An 18877-nucleotide genomic window follows, 5' to 3' on the forward strand; every position below is an offset into this window, starting at 1 on the left:
CACTTTAAATTTTGAAAGTTGAAATTTAAGATGGCTTGAAAGAATTGAAAAAATGAAGATTTGCCGACATTCGTGTTTTTAATGCATTTTTTGACTATCAAAACTGCAAAAAAAAATTTGAAAAATTAATGCTCGGTTGATGAAGTAAGTGTGCCGCGAGCCCCACTCAAGTGATCTGAGAATAAGTCCCTGCCGACTTTAGTGCTTGGGAAGTGTGCCGCAGGTCACATAAGTGATCCATAAATGTATCGCGGGTGACTTGGTTGATGTGGATCTAAATCTCGGTCACTCATGATCTCTGAAAAAATATATCGCTTAGTTTATTTTTACAAAATTAAGTGTACCACACCGGGCCGCAAAACGGACTTTGATTTAAGTTCGGGAAATGTGTAAATATTATTTTTGGGGGCCCCATATACATAGTGTAACCATAGGGCAGCCAATTTCAACGCCCTGAAAATTTGTGGGCATGCTTCCCATTTGCTCATGCGAGGAAACAGGTTCTGCCCAAACCAAGGGAGTACGAGGGTTTGGTGTCTCAGGCGCTTGACAAGAAAGGGCGATGAACATGGTCGTCTTAAGAGCACCATGGGTCCTCTGGCCAAATGATTTTCGGAGGCCCTACCAGGAAAAATTACATGTATGCTCCTCGAAAATTTCAAGTGTATCTCATTTTTGCGAGGCCCCCTCTTCCCTTGAGGCCCGGGTGGGCCCATGCACTAAGACGGCACTGGCGATGAATTCTCACTCTAACGACGTACTGTATTTAAAACTATACGGGGTGGCAAAATGCACGCTTTCCACAGCTGAAAAAGTATTTAGTTGAAACTCGGGCAGAGATAATCCGTCGTCTAGCCCTGACAGTCTTCCATTGCAATGCTACAGATATTGTAGACATAATACATTTTGCAGTAGGATTCCTAGCATAACTGAGAACCTGGGTGGGGGGGAGGGGGGGGGGCTGAAATAGCCTCAGTATCCTCAGAGATTGGGAAAAATCATTTTGGAGGGCCGCAAATCTGTTTTCGCATTGGGCCGTAAAATACTTAAGCCCGTTCCTGAATACACCCCATTTTGTGAGGCCGGTTCTATATGAATAATCCTGTGTGTATAAAAGCACTTTTCTTCAATATCTAATTTTTTTTACGAAAATATTTTAATTTGTTATGTTTTGATAGTCATGGGTCCCCCTATGCCCCTGCGTACTCCTCCAGGAGTTAGAGAAGTCTCCAAGATAGGGACCAGTACCAGTCTAAGAGGCTTTGGCTCAACTTCATTGCCTCCACGAGGGTTGGGGGTTGACAGAGCTCCACTCCTGGGGCCCCGGGGACGATCACCGTTATTTTTTCTTTTGAAGGTCCTTGGCTCGTGTGGGACCGTCAAAAATCCCAGCCTAAGGAACCGTGAAAGGTTGTGGGGGGCGGGGGGAATGCCCAACTTACTTAATTTTGCTGACGGGGGGTTGGGGGGTCGAAAATGCTCAAAATTCTGCTTATACTCAATACTTGTATGGCGCCCCTAACTATCATAAAGCATTGGTGATAGCAAAATTCAACAACGTTACAGGATGAATGCAATGTGTCGAATTGCAATGATTTCGCGATATCAAATGCTTAATATAGAGTCCAATCTCAGAAGTAATACCGATATATCAAATCCACAGAATATTCGTCCATACCTGTTGTTCGAAGACCGGTCTTGGGAGCATTTCTTTCTGTGCTGACAGTCCAATTCAACAGACGGAACAATTTCAAACTTAACACGTTAATGCAATAATATCCTCCAATCAGCGATTAATCCGTTTGATCCCTGTAGAAGCCATTGGAAAATTGGCTCGCATTTTGCTAGACACCACTTCTATTCGACTACATCTAGGTACTGGCTTATAACTATACCGCGCGTTGTCAAACAACAAGTAACAAACGGCTGGGGTGATCCTTTCTATGGGATGGCGTGGTCGCGTCGAACAGGTGGTAACACCAGTCGGGTGCTGCTGCTGCTAGCTGTGGCATGGAGAGTGGTGCAAACACGTACATTATATAAAAAAAAAATTGTTCGTATATACACAAGGGGAGGGTTCTTTTCTTCATATAATACATATTTTTTTTTTTCTTCACCATCTTCTCCCTTTTTCTTATTATGAAGCAGCTTTATATAATAAGAGGCCAGAGAGAGGTGGAAAATGGTGAGAGCGAGAGAGATAATACTAGTCACGGCAGAGTAGGCCGGGCTTCCGGTGGCCCTTTGGTCTTTTGTGTGAAATGTTGTTTGGGGGTCTTTTCTCTTTCTACGTTCGCTGGGGCCCTTTTCTCTTCGTAATCACTGGAGGTTGAAATTTTTTTATGGTTGAGTCCGAGAGAAATGTTGCTTCTTTTTAACTTGGGCTAGTTGTCTTTAAGAGCCATCGTTGAAAAACAATATGGCTCCTCCCTGTGTTGTAAGAACGATCAGAAAGAAGTGGTTATAGGGTGATGGTCATCACATATGTACATGGAAAGAAAAAGAGAGAGAGAGAGCGTGTGTGTAGTCAATAAACGGGTGTTGCGGTACTAGTTGAAGTGGTTCTGATTGTGAACTTTGATATGATAGGTTCACGAGGTACCAAGTCAACGATAAAAACAAAGAGGAGCCGTTTGAGCCATAAGAATCGATATATATTTTTTAGCGCATGAATAACAAGAAGAAATCTGTCAACAAACCAGTCTTTTCGAAACGATGACGAAATCTATCAACGATCGTGTTTTAAACACCGAACCTAATAGCAAAGATTTTCCGAAGAAATCAGTAAAAACTGTCAAAAATTATCTATGAGCAATAAGTGACCTGTTTGAACATAAAAAATTGTCAACTTACTGAAAACAAGAACGTCAATTATTACTTTTAAAAACCACTAGTCAGTTGATAATGATTTCCCAAACATCAACAGATGATCAATAATAACTTCAAACCACTCAATTGATTTGATATTTTCGTGGCTTCGAAAATATCAAATCAATCATCAATATCCTCCGAAAAAATCTCAATAATCAATAATAGATTCCCGGACCTGAAATCAGTCATCGATAGATTCCTGCGAACCCCACTGTCAATAATCACAAATTCAAATTAAAAAAAATTGCATTCATCCACAAAAATATTTTTTAAACGAAGAGTTTCGCATTCATTTTTCTCTTGAAAGTATTTTCCAAACGAAAGATTTTGCATTTATTTGATAAAGTATTTTTCAAATGAAAATTTTTTGCATTTCATTCGTAAAAAGTATTTTTCAAACGAAAGATTTCGCACTCATTTTTTCCGAAAAACATTTTTCTAATGGAAAATTTTGCATTTATTTTTGAAAAACGGACTAAACGATAAAAAATTTTTTATAGTTTAATTATTAGGTTACATTAACGTACTGTTCTCAGTTGAAAGTTCTAGAATTCAAGTGCTCTGTAAAATTACAACGTATTTTCGCTTCAAAAAGTGTAAATTATGGAGATTTCACCTAAAAGTGGTATACATAAAAATCAAATCAAATTTCCGTATTTATTCATCTGAAATAGCAAAAATTTCGCATTCATCGCATCTACTTTGTAATCACAAAAATAACATATCCCTAATCTCTTCGCTACAGAGAAATCAAAGTATTACTCCTAAAATGAAGGTACACACGTGTGTGTAAATTCATTTTTTAACGGTTCCTAATGGTTTTAAATGGTTGTATAATGATTCATTTTTCAAACTAAGATGCGTAAGGGTACATAATTCAAATAGTCTTAGTGAAGATATCAACCGAAAAAAATTTCTTTTTAAAAGAGCATTTTGACACACAATAAACACAGATCAGTAGAAATTTTTTTTTAACAGTTAGTTTTGGCTCAGGTATGAAGAGGCTAATGGTTATGTATACCATGGCCCCCCCCCCACAAGGGGTCGGCTGATAAGGCTCCAGCCCTGGGGCCCGGGAGGATTTTAATCTTTTTTGTTTTTTCACGCTATAAATTCATCATAAAGGGGGCCCCGTGAAAGTCTGGTCGGGGGGCCCGTAAAAGATCCCAGCTTAGGGGCCCTGCTTCAGGATGTGGGCATTATTAGCTCTTTTTCCTTAACATACGAGTACGTTTCTATAATTTTACTGCACTTAATATAATTAAATCGCACATAATAGCAGCTACATATCAGGTCTCCCCAACAGCACCTGCTGTTGTAACTACGTACTTCATTTTTCCTTTCAGCAAATATATACAAGGTCATTGAACAATAATTCTTTCAATTTTGCGTCGGTTGGGAATATATATATTTTTTAACTTTCATAATAGCTACATGTACAATGTGCACACATGTACGTACGTACATTCGCACCTGTCGCAAAAGTGTGTGTGAGTTGGGTTTCTCTTTCGTCCTTCATCGGATGAGAGAGGTAAAAGAACCTGCTTCATTTATTTATTCATTCATTTTTTCCTGATGACGTAATGTTATAACACGCGTCTGTGAATCTCGCAATCTCTACGCACACGCACGTATACTGTCAGGCAACGCGTGTGACAACACTACAGCATACACACACACACACACACTTGAAAAACGTGTATACGACGAGCGAAAAATTCTTGCATACAGGTGTGCTCACGATATTATCCGAGAAGTTTTATGTTTTTAATATCAGAATTTTTTATATTAGGGATAAAGTAGATTGAATTCGTATCTGCAGAGGATATTATTCCTCGTACGTACGACGGGGTCTTTGTGGTTTTCTCCTTCTTACCGGTACAACGAAAAAACGGACATCATGAAGGCCTCGGTACAGACGGACATACGATATCTATACTATTGTATCTGTTGTGGTAAATGTGACGAACCAGTGATTATACACACACAATCACTACTCATCTTCCGTAAGTTTGATAAAATTCCACTACATTTATCACTCTTACCTGTGATTATGCATAATTCCCAAATCAAGTTGGTATAAGTTTGATAAATCTGGAACAATTTTTTTCACTTTCTTTTGACGAAGGGGTTCTTCATCTTTTGTGCTCCATGGATGTGATGATGAGATGAAAGCCCCCTTCCCATGTGCCAACAAAATCGACGCCACTGATCCCCATTAACACGCGTGTCACCAACCTTTGTCAGGAGCGTCGCGGCATTCAAGGACTCAAGAGATTCGTAGACCACTGGTAATGAGAACTCCTGATTTAACCACATTCACAGTTTTCGCCCGTATGTGATACGTACACTATATCTACTTCTACCATTAAAATGAACTAAGAATAAGTGGGAAGAAAATCACAAACATGTGGGTGCACAAACTCCTACCTGTAGGCCAATACAACTTTGTACTACACCCTTCACGAACTGGACTACTGAACCACACATGTACCTCGTACGCATTTGTCTACGGAACTTCGAACGAATTGGTACACGCCGGAGTGTGCGTGTACGTGTTGTAAACCTAACGTGAAGTTTGTTTATGAGTAATGCGTAGTGCTGTCATATGCCTTCGATTTTTTCTAACCATAGATCGGCTCGCATTCACGCCTTGAAGTTGAGACACGATGCTAGACTGGAAGAGATATCGGCAACGGGATAAGCCCAGTGGCAGTCTATTCAGGCCGATCTATATACTGTATATATATATATATATATATATATATATATATATTTTTTTTTTTCAAACCGAGCACAATTCAGGTCTATTGCCATAGGCAATTTACTACCTAGTGAGTTGTGCCGGAAGTGTAAGTGCGTGTACCTAACAGTCTGAGTGCGTATCTAGTGTTGTGTATGATTTTTCAGTGCTGCCATCTATATGTCAGAAGTGAAGTGAGTGATGTGCAGTGACTGAATATTCGTACTGTTTGTAGGACTGTTGCTCTCTGTGGCATATACTGTATATATATAACACATTCGAAAAATATTTCCCGCCCAAAAAACGTGTATACCAGTTGTTCCCCATCGCGAACCATACGACCCCACTTCTGGCCCTGAGATATTTTAAGAGGAAGGGGCCACGGGTGAAATTCGGCTAGAAGGGAAGTCGTGGCAGTAATTAAAGGGAAAGGGAGTACAAGAGACCTGTGAAGAGGGGTAAAAAAACAGATACAAAACATTTAAGTGAAAAATAGCGGGGGAAAAAGTGTGGCCATTTTTGGTATGCAGCAAGGCTGAAAAAATATATTACCCGACATGCCCAGGGCATGTAAAAATTTTGACCGGGCATGCGTTTTTTCAACCCACGCTAGTATATAAAATATTGTTTCGGCACGTATTATTTCAATTCTTTCATGCAAATTATTGGACAATTTGTGTCGAGGCCTGGTAGGACAAATATGGAGCTCCATAGAACCCCCACCAACAAGAAGAAGGCTGATTGGTATCCAGCCTGCATTACGAAAAGATCCACCTTATTTATAAAAAAATTTTGAACGCTATAGATTTACCCAGAAATCCACATAGTAAATGAAAAAGTTCTCTCCTCATACACACTCCTGAATGTTGGGAGTGGGACTTGTTGTGACAGGGCCCCGCCCTCCCCTTCCCCCCCCCCCTGCTCTCCCTTACAAGAAAAAAAACCTTCCAAAGGAGGGCATGAAGGTAAAAAAGATCAAGAAACACTGCGCATTATATACGACGAGCTGCAGTTCGTATAGACACGAATTATATAATGAATTTGTTTTATTTATTTTGGTGCAATGATAAGTGCACAGAAATATTACGAGTTGAGGCAGATGTGGAGTTTATTCAAGGTTATCTGCATTAAAATATTCCTACTAACCGCAGCGAAGCAATGACCCGCATTGCAAAAAAAAAACCATTTGTTTGGACGCGGTGGTTGATGAATCACAGGGAGACACAGACGGAGCTTTCACCTTTCCTTTTGTCGTATATATACCCGCATTTTATATCGGTACATTCACCGAACAAATCCAACCGTTATACCAGAGGCCGGCAACCAAATGTTACCCGGCGAGCTTCTCGATGACTTTTTCGCTTACCAATGATCGACTCCGATATATGTTGTGAGGCAGGATCGGGAGATGCGTATATATGTCACATGCTATGTACATATTATATACATGTTAAAATGTATTAACATTATTATTATATGCGTACATGTAACTCGTGCAGATTCCTCTACGGAATTTCTAACGAATTGGTGCATGCCGGAATGCGTGTGTACGTGTTTGGAAGTTGGTTTCTGTGTAATGCTTGTTATGTGTAGTGCTGCCACCTGCCACCAGTTTTTCCTAACTATGAGTGAAGTGCAATGATTGAATAATTTATCGTTGTAGGCCTGTTGCTCTCTGCGGCGGGACTTTTTAACGGAGAGATCGGCTCGCATTAGCACCTCAAAGTTGGGAACGCAGAAAACCAACTTCAGCCGACCACCACCGCGGCGAAAGTTGGGGTTTGAACTCGGAAACCCTCGATGCGAGTCCGTCACTATGACCACACGACCACCACAGCGGCTATGTGTAGTGCTGCCATCTGCTGTCAATGTTTCGTAACCATGAGCTAAGTGTAATGATTGCTTAATTGCACCGTTGTTGGCCTGTTGCTCTCTTTGGCAAGACTTTTTTTTAACGGGGAGATCGGCTCTAAGTTGGGAACCACAGAAAAAAAAGAAAAAGTTTTATGAAAGGAAAAAAACAAGAAATGCATTCACAAACATATCTACGTCAGTGCCAGACATTTTAACCAATTCGCAAATCCAGAGAAAGTATATCTCCGAAAAATGAAGATTCCCCGACAGTTTTTAACCATCTCAAATCCCTCAAAATCCCCGAAATCTTATACCATCTCCACAACTTGCATACCATACAAAATCATGCACAAATTGATGCTTTCAAGACCTAGAAAATGGGAACTGATCCATTTAAATCGGCACATGAAAAAGGATAAAAATCATAAATATAGTATCTGGGATATGTGTGAGACTGAATCTGAATAAGATCACTTGATATCGAATGATGGCCAAAGGGCAGAGATGATTACAAATACATGTATGGAAACTGTATATACACGGCGTACAATACACACGAGAGGAGTTTGGAAACGGAACACGGCCTCGGGATACGAATCAGTCCGGAATCATAAATCCTACCCATACATAATAAATCTGAAGATGGTCGTTCACGCGTGTCTCTTAAGACATCTTTGGCGACAAATTTCCATCCACCACAGACACCCCCCTTAGGGAATGTTAGAATTGGATTGTCCGCTCTATTCAAAAACAATCGTAATCTTTTATATGGCGTATGGTCATGTGTAATGGCGACATTCAAAGACCCCGAAGAGAGGAATCTACACAACAACAAAAAAAAAGACACATACAAATTTGGTGCATCTGTACCACGTGACTGTCACAGATGGCGGTTTTCTTTACCTTTGTCTTTAAGATAGAGAGAACTTTTTAAATATAAGACTGTGTGTGTGTTGTATTTTTAATGGTGTGCACACGAGTGTAACCAATATCTGTAAATGGAGCACCAACAGAAACAACATTCTCGCCTCGTTTGCTGGCGGGAATTCCGGTATTTAAGTTAATTTGTTCGTAATGCGAGGTGAGCACCAACTACACTAATAGGAACACAATCGGATTCCGACGTTTGTTTCTCTCCCAGTCGTTAGCAGCGTCTTGAAGTGTGTTATTATTACATTGAGGGGAAGGAAAAAAGTCTGTGTGGAGAGAATTAGTTCTGGGACAGATCTGTGTGTCTATGCGTCAAGGGTGTTCAACCTTTTTGGAGAGTGCGGGACACTTCATTGGTTTGGAAACGCGTCGCGGGTCTCTTAAGTGATCTGGAACTGCGCCGCAGGTTACTTACGTGATCAATAAATGTGCCGCGTCCACTTCAGTTACCTAGGAGAATGTGCTGTACACCACTGAAGTAACCTGGGAATGTACTGTACGCCAGTTAAGTAACCTGGGAATGTGCCGCATGCCACCGAAATGATCTCGGAATATGCCGTAGGCCACTTGAATAACCTGTAAATGTGCCGCGGGTCACTTGAATTATCTGAAAATGTTCCGCAGGTCAATCAAGTGATCTGTGAATGTTCCGCGGATCACTTAAGTGATCTCGAAACGTGCCGCAGGCCGCTTAAATGCTCTGAAATTGTGCCGTGGGTCACTTGATTGATCTGGATTTGTATTTCTGGTCACTCAAGTGTAATGTTAAGTACGCATACCCCGCAGACCCCTCACGTGATGGGGAACTGCACCACGGGTTCAGTTGATGATGATTGGAAATGTGATGCTTAGTTAATTTTAACAAAATTAGGTTTGGGGTTGTGGGACACATCAAATGACTCCGGGAGCCACATTTGGCCCGCAGGCCATGGGTCGAGCATGTATGGTCTACATAGAGAGAGAAGAGCATTCTACCGATGCTCCTTCGTGACTTTTTCCTTCTTGGTAAAAGGGAAAAATGAACACACATAACGAAGGCCCCCGATTCTACCCACATACACACATACACATACAGAAAAGTCATTGACGCCTTTCTCACACCAGATCTTTGGTGACAGTAGCTGTAAATTTACCGGAGATGGTATGTAAAGTTTTACGAGAACTAACTACGCAAAGAGGTGAGTCTAACCAGCGCCACCTATGCTGATCTTACTCGGCCTGCAATGCAGCTTCCGTAATGTGAAAATTTGTAGCTCATTAGAATTAGAGCAGTTTTCCTTAACCTATTTATTTTAAGCCTGTGGGTTTTCCCCCCTTTGGACTATATATTTTTTTCTCGTGGCTCCCCCGTCTTACCAAGGGTCTTCCACCCTCATCCACTTTCTGCGTATTGAATAGAATTTTTCAGGAAACTTATAATGAGCAAAAATTTGGTAAATAAGATTGGTCTCCGGACTACAGTGAGCCGGAGCTCAGTGAGCTTCCTTTTTATCTTTCTTATCTTAGTTCTATTCAGGACTGTCCTAACAACTTGGGGGGGGGGGGGGGGGTGTAGGAGAGTTCTAGACAAAATAATGTTCTGAGAGCCTCATAGTTATAAGAATAGGGCACGAGACTTTGCCCCACATCATTACACTCCATGTTTTGTTCGATTCGTCTCTTTACAGAGAGCAGGCAGACAGACCTTCAACACGATACTTTCATAACACGAAAATTCAGGCATCTGCCATTTTCAATTCAGAATATGAAAGGCAGATGGCAGCATGACTAGAAAACAAGACACGCGAAACTGACACAACATATTAAAATACGTTAGTAATACACACTAAACACAATCCGGCATGCACTGAATCATTAGAAATCTTCCAGAATAATGTTGACGAAGGTTTTTAACAGCTGGCTGATGCGAAGATATATTTTTGGAAAGAGAGAAAAATTCAACTGTGCCCCTGTGGGGAATCGAACCCACGTCCTTTCACTTCCCGGGAACGCCCTTGACCACTAGACTACAGAGGCAACGAATATCTCGATCTTTTCTTGGAGCTCGTGTGCACTGATTGGGACCGTACATGGACGGTCGGACCTAACTCAGGCCAGGGCCCACAATTGCTGACAATGCCACCAGATGGCGACTTTATCCAATTATGATGTCACTCTCCGCTATCCATACGAAGGTTTTCAATAGCTGGCTGATGCGAAGCAACTACCCCTGCGGGGAATCGAACCCACGTCCCCACATCCTCAACCCAGACTTTCAATAGCCCCTTCTATGGTGGACTTTCAGCATGAAAAAACAAAAAAATGATGGTACAGTCGAATCTCGTTTTAACGAATACCGATATAGCGAAAATCTCGTTTTAAGGAACACGTTTCTAATCTCCTAGATAAGTTAACATAAGAACAATGTAGAAAAACTGGAATTCCTTTTGAGTGATTTAAGTGATTTCTCCGGTCTCTTGGAGTTCGTTATAACGGGATTCGACTGTAATTGTCCCGGGTTTCCCGGACTGGAGCCCTGTCAGCCATATCAGCCATACTCTTGTGGCAGCCATGCCCGCGGCACATTCCTAGATCACTAAAGTGGCCCGCGATATATCTACAGATTACTTGAGTGGCCCGCGACACGTTCTCAAACCAATGAAGTGGTCCCTAAACGCATTCTCCTAAACGTTGGACACCCTTGGTATACAGTACGTTTTATTAGACATTTATCCATGATCAAAAAAGAAAAAGATTTGTTTACTCTATAATTAGGAAACTTGAGAAAAACGATCTTTGTAAAGAATAAGGAAATTGGCTCTCATCATAACGAGATGTTTTCGTGAATGTTAACAAACGAAAAAAAACACACACTCAAAAAAAAAAAGACAATAAACAAATATATCACTCCTTGTATATATAACAACTCCCACAGTTTAATAACCCCTTTTGGCTGTTAAAGTACAACACTATGGCCTATTATGGATAATATAAGAGAGTTTATCCATGTGAAGGTATTTAAACAAACACCGAACCCGTATCGATATATATTTAAAAGATATCGCTTAAAAAACAAAAAACCAACCCTTTAACAGCGGGATTATGGGTCGTACGTTCTCATGTCAAACCCGAAAAAAAAAAAGAAACAAATTAGAGATTTAGTGAGATCGAGATAACAGAGAGATAAACCGTTGGAGCGGATCATTCTTTTGTTTTATAGACTTCTTTTTTTTTAAAGGACGGAAGAATAAGTTTTCCGATTCTTCTGAGCCATTGACCATCTCTCTCTCCGTATATATATATATACACACACGTATTTATTATTAGTAATACACTTGGCGGCATGTTTTTCTTTGACCCCCGGGTCGTCGATGTCAGTGACCTCTATTAAGATAATGGTCGAGAATGGTTTTGTTTCGAGGGATGACCGTATTCTTCTACTTCTTATCGATATAATACATATATATGGCCATAATACAACTCTAGAACATTCTCTATTATGGTTATTGTTCTTTTGTGTTTTTTTTTTTTTTTTGACCGGCATGATTCATCACGTCCATCGATAGACAAAAGGGATGTCCAAATGCAATGCCAAGGGCAGATTCGCAAAACGTCGAGTGTGTGTCTGTCCGGCTATTGCCGTTGCCGTGACTTTTTCTCCAGATGTGGTTCGCATTTCACATTTGGTGTTATGAATGAATCCCTTCGAGATAGTTTTTAATGTAAATTTTTTCCATGTCGAATTTTAAATATAATATATTGATTATTATGATATATGTGATGGTATGAATGCACAGAGGTGTATTTAGAGGGGATGGGCAGCGGCTTAGGGCGCTAAAATCCTGGGAGGCAATTAAAAGGGGCGGAAATTTTGAGCAACGAGTGGTCAAGAAAATCAATGAAATGGGAGAAGGACAGCTAAATTTGTTTCACCATGAATCCGCTTCTGCATAGGGAGCGAAGTACTTGGTCAGAAAGTTACCAGATGGTTTTTGGGTCACTCCCTAATGAGTGACTTACCAAGTTTGGAATCCTGTGAGTGATCAAAACAGTATCCTAGCATGTAAGTGACCAAACATGTAACCTAGAGATCAAGGGACCAGATCGATGATTAGCCAAAAGATTGACATAGAGAATTTGCAAGCACGTGAGTGGCCAAAAAGTGACCTGGGGAGCAAGGGACCAGATCGACGATCCATCAAAAAACGTAATCTAGAGAACAAGGGACAAGTCCGTGAGTGACCAAAAACTAACCTAGAAAGCAAAGACCCAGAAAGCAACCTAGAGAACATGGGATCAGTTAGATGAGTAACCAAAAGATTGCCTGCCATACAGAGTGTGCAAGTATGCGAGAGCAACCAGAATGACGAAGACAAAAAAGATGACTTAGAATGTGAGAGACCTGCAAAGTGTGCAAATATTAAAGTCACCTAGAGAGTGTATAATCACATGACAGTGACCTAGAAAGTTGAGTTTGCAATCATGGGAGTAATCAAGACCAAAAATTGACCTAGAATTTGAGCGAACTAAAGAGTGTGCAAACATGCGAGTCACCTAGAGAGTGCACAATCATGTAAGTGACCAAAAGAGTGACCTAGATAGGTTGCAATTGTGTGAGTGGCCAAATAAAAAGTGACCTAGAGAGGCAAGTAACCAGGTCAGTGAGTGGCGAAAAGAGTGGCCAAGAAAGTGAGCGAGCATGTGACTGACCAAAAGAGTGACCTTTTCGAGAGAGGGGCGCATTTACAGGGCGGGGATGAGCGGGCTACAGCCCAGGGCAGAAAATTTGAAAAATGAATGGTGAAGAAAATTAGATTAAGATGAGAGAATACAGCTAAACCATAAATCTATCATTGTAATGAATATCTATACCCCCCCCCGTTTTGATTTTAACTGCCGTAATTGTAAAATTTATCGCTGTATTAGTTGAAAACCAGAAGAAAACAAAAATTTCGGGAATAATTAAGCAAAAAATTTGCATGTTTTTCCTCGGAAGGATTTCGCAATTCTAACGTTTATTGAGATGGATTTTTTTTTTTCTCATGTTTTTAATTATGAGGTTCTCACTTTTCTAGTTTCATCTTGAATTAATGTTTTCACTATTTATAATTATTTATATTGTTTAAGAAAATAGTTATTTTTACGCCCTCAAATTTTCTTTGTTACGAAACTGTTTAAGACAGCGAGCGGTTCTCAACCTTTTTTGACTCGCGGAGCCCTTTCAGTATATAATTTATATTTCGGAGCCCCTGTAGACCTCAGACCTCTTTTTTTTTAATTTATCTATCAAATTTACTGATTTATATTATTTTCCTTGAGTAGCCGCGGAGTCCCTGGGAAGTGCACACGGAGCTACAAAGGGTTCCGCGGAGCACTGGTTGAGAACCCCTGGTTTAAAATTCTGGAATTTTTCTCTTCCAGAATTACATTATTATTATTTTTAAATTCTAGGTTTTTTTTTCTCTTTTCCAATTATAATATTTGCTTGATTCCTACTAAATTCTAATATTTTCTTTCTTCTCTCTCTCAATTTAATTTCTTTCTTCTTAACTTAATATCTTTTTCTTAATTATATTTTCTAGCTTATTAATTCAATTTCTTTCTTCTCGATTTTTAACTTTTTTCTTAATTATATTTTATTTCTTCTAAATTATAATGTTTTCTGTCTTCTGAATTTCTAATATTTCCTTTCTCCTTAAACTCTAATATATATATTTTTTTTCATGTTATGATACTGTATTTTCTTTCTTCTTAAATTGTAGAATTTTCTTTCTTCTAACTGCAGTTTTTCCTCCTTCAATTATAATATTTTCTTTATTTAGTCAATTTTGATAGCATTTTTTTAAACTTTTGAAATGATAAAATTTTATCTTCTTTGAAATTTTTAAAACTATGTTCATACAAGTGTACTTTCGGTTTAAAAGTAGTATGTACTCCTTTTTAAACATTCTGAAAGCATTTCTGACATTTTTTCGCCTTTAAAAATTTGATTTATTTCTATTTACACGTCATTTAAAAATTTATTTTTAAAAATATAAAAATCTCTCTCCCAAGTCGTTCTAAAATATTTATTCCATTTTTTTTTTTAAATTCCGAAACTTTCTTTCTGAAAACTTTTTCCTCCGTACTCACCGTGTTAATTTGAGAAAAATGCTATTTTACCGAGAAAGCAGCAGCAAAGACCATATAAACCATTACTACGTGTAAGGAATGATAAAAATAAAACATCTAATGTTATTCATGTACGCGCATCATGTCCACTTCGGCCATTGGTCGAAACAAGAGCTATTTCAACGAATATGTCAATTATACTTTTCCTTCGCATACATTTCGAATCTTCTCCTGTACATATCTATAAACTCTCGTGCTTGAAAACTACACGTTTCTTAAAATATTCGCTACTATCTTGATGACACGAATCATTATCTGAGGAATTCCACCTGTAAAAGGTGTAAAAATACTCCGGCATGTGAGAGAGAGAGAGAGTGAGTGCCGTATGTATGAGGCTATGTGGACGGCTACTATGAGTATGTGCGTGTGAAATGCATTTCTCTGAACTATTTATGCGCGATAATAACGGTGTTTGTTGCCTATCGGGAAAATAAAAAAAAGAGAAGCATTCATGGCTTCTCGGAGTAAGCATCAGCAACAGCAGTGGTCGAGATCGGGAGCACAGAAGTGTGTCATGGCCTGGATGGCCGCTGCCGATCTCTACCATTTGTGTGTCTGTGTCTCTTCGTTGTTTAATCTCTTCTTTGTGTGTGTGTGTGTCTTTTATCCCGATTCGCCTTCAATTCCTTATCATCCTCACCATCACATCATCTCTTCCTTTTTTTTTTCCTACTTCCATTTCTTGTTGACCTCAACCGAGACAATGTCATTTCATTGTACGTACCATATTCAACGCATCCTCAGTGACATTTCGGTCAGAACATATGTACGACCGTTTTGACCACGATTCCGAACTCACTCTCGAATTTTTTTACACAACCAAAAACGAACTGCAGTAATTAAATTGAAATACCTGATATTATCGGGCATACACATTGAAATAGTATGGAAATTAATTTTTTTTTTTTTGGTTTCGAAATTTCATTTCTTCTTGAAGTTCAACTGTACAAAGAGACTCAAAAATATTTACACGCATTTAAAAAAAAAATTATTACAGTGACACCGTAACTAAAAATATGCAGGAAGTAAAATTCATCTGACATGGATCCTTGGATTTTGAAATCGATTTAGATGTCTCAAGTGGCCACTGAACACCATTCAAACACTTCCGATATTGAAAACTGTGAAGATAATTCCCATGAAAAAAAAAGCGATAAATTCAACTTAACCCCCTTTACGGTCACCGGACGAGATACTTCGTCCAAACGCCACTGGAATAAATTTTCAATCCAGTTCTCAGTGTTTTCTTTCCCCTCTCTTCATCATCGCTAAGCTTTATTGTAACAAATGTTGTTTTTCCTTCCTGTTATACTCCTTATAATTGATTTTTCATTCCCCACATAAATATAATGCATCTTTCTACTATATACATATAAGAACGAAAGAGAACACGTGAGGGTTGAGGGTGAAAAGAGAAACGTACTGCATACTTCGTTATTGGTCCCCCTCCTGCATGGTTTCGAGATGTAAAACGCATATTTTTAATAAACAATTAATATGAATGTACGTGTGAAATAAATATTACGAAATTCAATTGTACGGAAATATAAATGTAAGAAAAAAAAAATTTCCCGCAGGTGCGATGCATTTACATACACATACCTCTCAACAGAGAAACGTATATGTATCTTACAGGAAGTTTCCGCCAAGCCACGTGACTGGGCGATTCCTAGCGTGAAATTTTATTCCTGTTTCCATGAAATATATCATGCAGCGGCCAGCTGCTTCCATAGCACTAAAAAAAAATGCAAGCATATGGTGCTCATATAATATTTATTTTATAAATTTCTTGGCCTTCATCCTGGTTTTTTTTCTTTCGTCATAATCAAATAATTCTAACAAAAGTTAACTCATGCTTAAAAAAACAGCAGTTTGACATCCGTAAATTTTTAATCAAACCTTTGGTGAAGGAAACCTAGGATTCCACAACCTTTTTTTTTTTTTTCCAAGTCGCGAGCACCATCGTAACCTATCATCAGAAGAGCACCCACACCCACGTGTCAACTCTTACACGTGCACAAACACAAATCTACCTAATGCTATTTGAATGCAGTGCTTTATTGGAATTTCATCTATTCGATATGATTCAATATGGATTTTTTTTATCACAGTCGACTCCCGTTATAACTACAGCGGAACCTCCCTCAACGGACACTCCCCGTTAGCGGACACTCTCGATGAACTTTAGGGTAATTGCGGGAGTATGTTTGGTGATGGCGGACACTCTCGATAGCGGACAGTAAAGCCAAGCAATCTCCAATTTTTTTTTCCGAATTCTAATTTGTAAATTTTTGTTCATAAATCAAGAATTTATCATAATCAATGGTGATTATGTATAATCACAAGCTCGCATTGGTAAATACGATAATCCATCAATTAATTACTTGATTAACTGAGCATAACTATGGTCCAGGATGCTGATTCCGAATGGTAATGTCGGTTTTGTTTGAGCATGTTGATACGTGTGACGAATGCTAATATAACTGATAATGTTATGAACGTTTATTTCTTCTTTACACTTATTTTAATTTAATTTAATTTTAGTTGTAAAATGCGTGCGTAGTGCGGGTATCATGTACAGGAAAAAAAATAATTAATTGGTTTAATGAAGAGAAGAGAGGTTGCAAGTTTTTCTATATTTATCAGACTTTCCAACTTTATTTGGAAATTATGCATAATCGCCGGTAAAAGTGATAAATGTAGTGAAATTTAATGAAACTTTCTTTATCGAGATGATTGATGATTATGCATAACCATAGGTGTATCATTTTTAAACACAGTAACCAGGAGAGAGCATCTTAAGAGCATCATGGGGCCACCCAGGCCAAGTGATTTTTCTGAGGCCCAATTCTTGAAAATTTTAACCAGATCTCATTTTTGTGAGGCCCCTTTAATCTTGAGGTGCCCGGGTGGGCCAATGCCTTAAGACGGCACTGACAGTAACATGTAGGAACCAATTGCGACTGAAGCCAAACGTCGTATAAACGAGGTTCTACCGCGTATACATCGTACCTCTCCAACAGCGAACACTCCCTGTTAGCGGGCAAACGTTTTGGTCCCATGGGTGCCCGTTATCGGGAGGTTCTACTCTACCCCACGTTATAGGGACCATTCCATTACAACTACTGGTAGGATAAGTCTTAAATGTTTTCATATAACGACCCTTCCAATATAACGTCCGTTGTCGGCAGGACGAAGGAGGTAGTTATACGCGTCCTGTATAATTTTCTAAATTTCTTTAACATCTCATATTATTTTTTTTTCATTCATCATCGTCGGAAGACATTTAAAAAACAAAGTCCCCATTTCCCCAGCGAGCAAGTAGACCTCAACACGAAAATTTATTATAACACTAAAACTCGGGCATCTGCATTTTCACTTCAAAATATGGTGACAGGTGGCAGCGCCACCGTGCTGCGTGAAGTTGTGCTTCCTGTACTATAGGTATACATTCTGAGAGGGCATGCGCATTAGAGACAAATAGAGAGAAGAATTTATGTATTTAAGTACAAACGGCCAGCAGCAATTGTTGAGCAGTTGGTACGACGACACAGAATCGAAGGCAACTGAAAGGTTCATGGTACAAATCTAAAAAAATTTTAAAACTCTGTCTCTTACTTTACTTCTTCGGATGTTTTTTTGGGTTTTCCTCCGAATACACGGAGGGGAAAACGATGCTTGTTCAAGAAGTGGAGAGAACCACTCTCACTGTGATATTCTGATTACGGCCGCGTTTGTGAAAAATTCACTTTTTTATTCATTGAGAAAAATAATTACAATACAATGGCAAAACCTAAAATACTTTCATGTTACTGTGCAAAAAGTAATAAAACGTGTGTGGGGCGGGAATGACTGTTACGCCATCCCTCGCAGCAAGCACATCGCGATTCCACGCACCTCCAGGAATGTCGGGACACGTTTAATGGCAGTTTTTGAGTGCAAATGAAAAAAAAAAAAAAAAATATATATATATATATATATATATATATATACAGTCAAACCTCGGTAATGAGTCACTCTTGGGAGAGTAAAAATACGACTTAGTAAGCGGAGTGACTCGTTAAACAGAGTAAGCCATAGCTGTGCCAATTCCTGCCTGAGGACAATTGGGCCTTCCAAAAAAAGTGACCCGGTAAGCGGAGTGACGTGTTAACCGGGTGACCACTAACGAGGTTTGACTGTAATTATTCAAAAAAAAACAAGGACGTAAGGTAAAACAGGGGAAAATACAGCATTATATACAGGCGAAATTGGTACCATGAAACTTACGGTTGCCTTCGATTCTACATCGCCATCGTACCAACTGCTCAACAATTGCTGCTGGCCGTT

General features: G+C 39.2%; 1 protein-coding gene across 2 annotated transcripts in view; it reads right to left on the reverse strand.

Moving 5' to 3' along the window:
- LOC149064408 (rhophilin-2-like) overlaps positions 1–18877 on the reverse strand; it is a 75747-nt gene that overhangs the window by 27347 nt on the left and 29523 nt on the right. The window contains exon 1 of one of the 2 annotated variants that reach the window (XM_089254933.1): positions 1679–1912. The exons of the other annotated variant lie outside the window; for it this stretch is intronic. Coding sequence (XP_089111059.1) covers positions 1679–1708 — 30 coding nt within the window. The 5' untranslated portion in view covers positions 1709–1912. Of the gene's footprint in view, positions 1–1678; positions 1913–18877 lie in introns of those variants that run through there. 2 annotated transcript variants of the gene reach the window in all.

This window comes from Pholcus phalangioides, unplaced genomic scaffold, assembly GCF_987345545.1.
Source record: "Pholcus phalangioides strain wild (caught in Gottingen) unplaced genomic scaffold, Ppha-v1.0 ptg000042l_1, whole genome shotgun sequence".
NCBI classification, from domain to species: Eukaryota; Metazoa; Arthropoda; class Arachnida; order Araneae; family Pholcidae; genus Pholcus; species Pholcus phalangioides.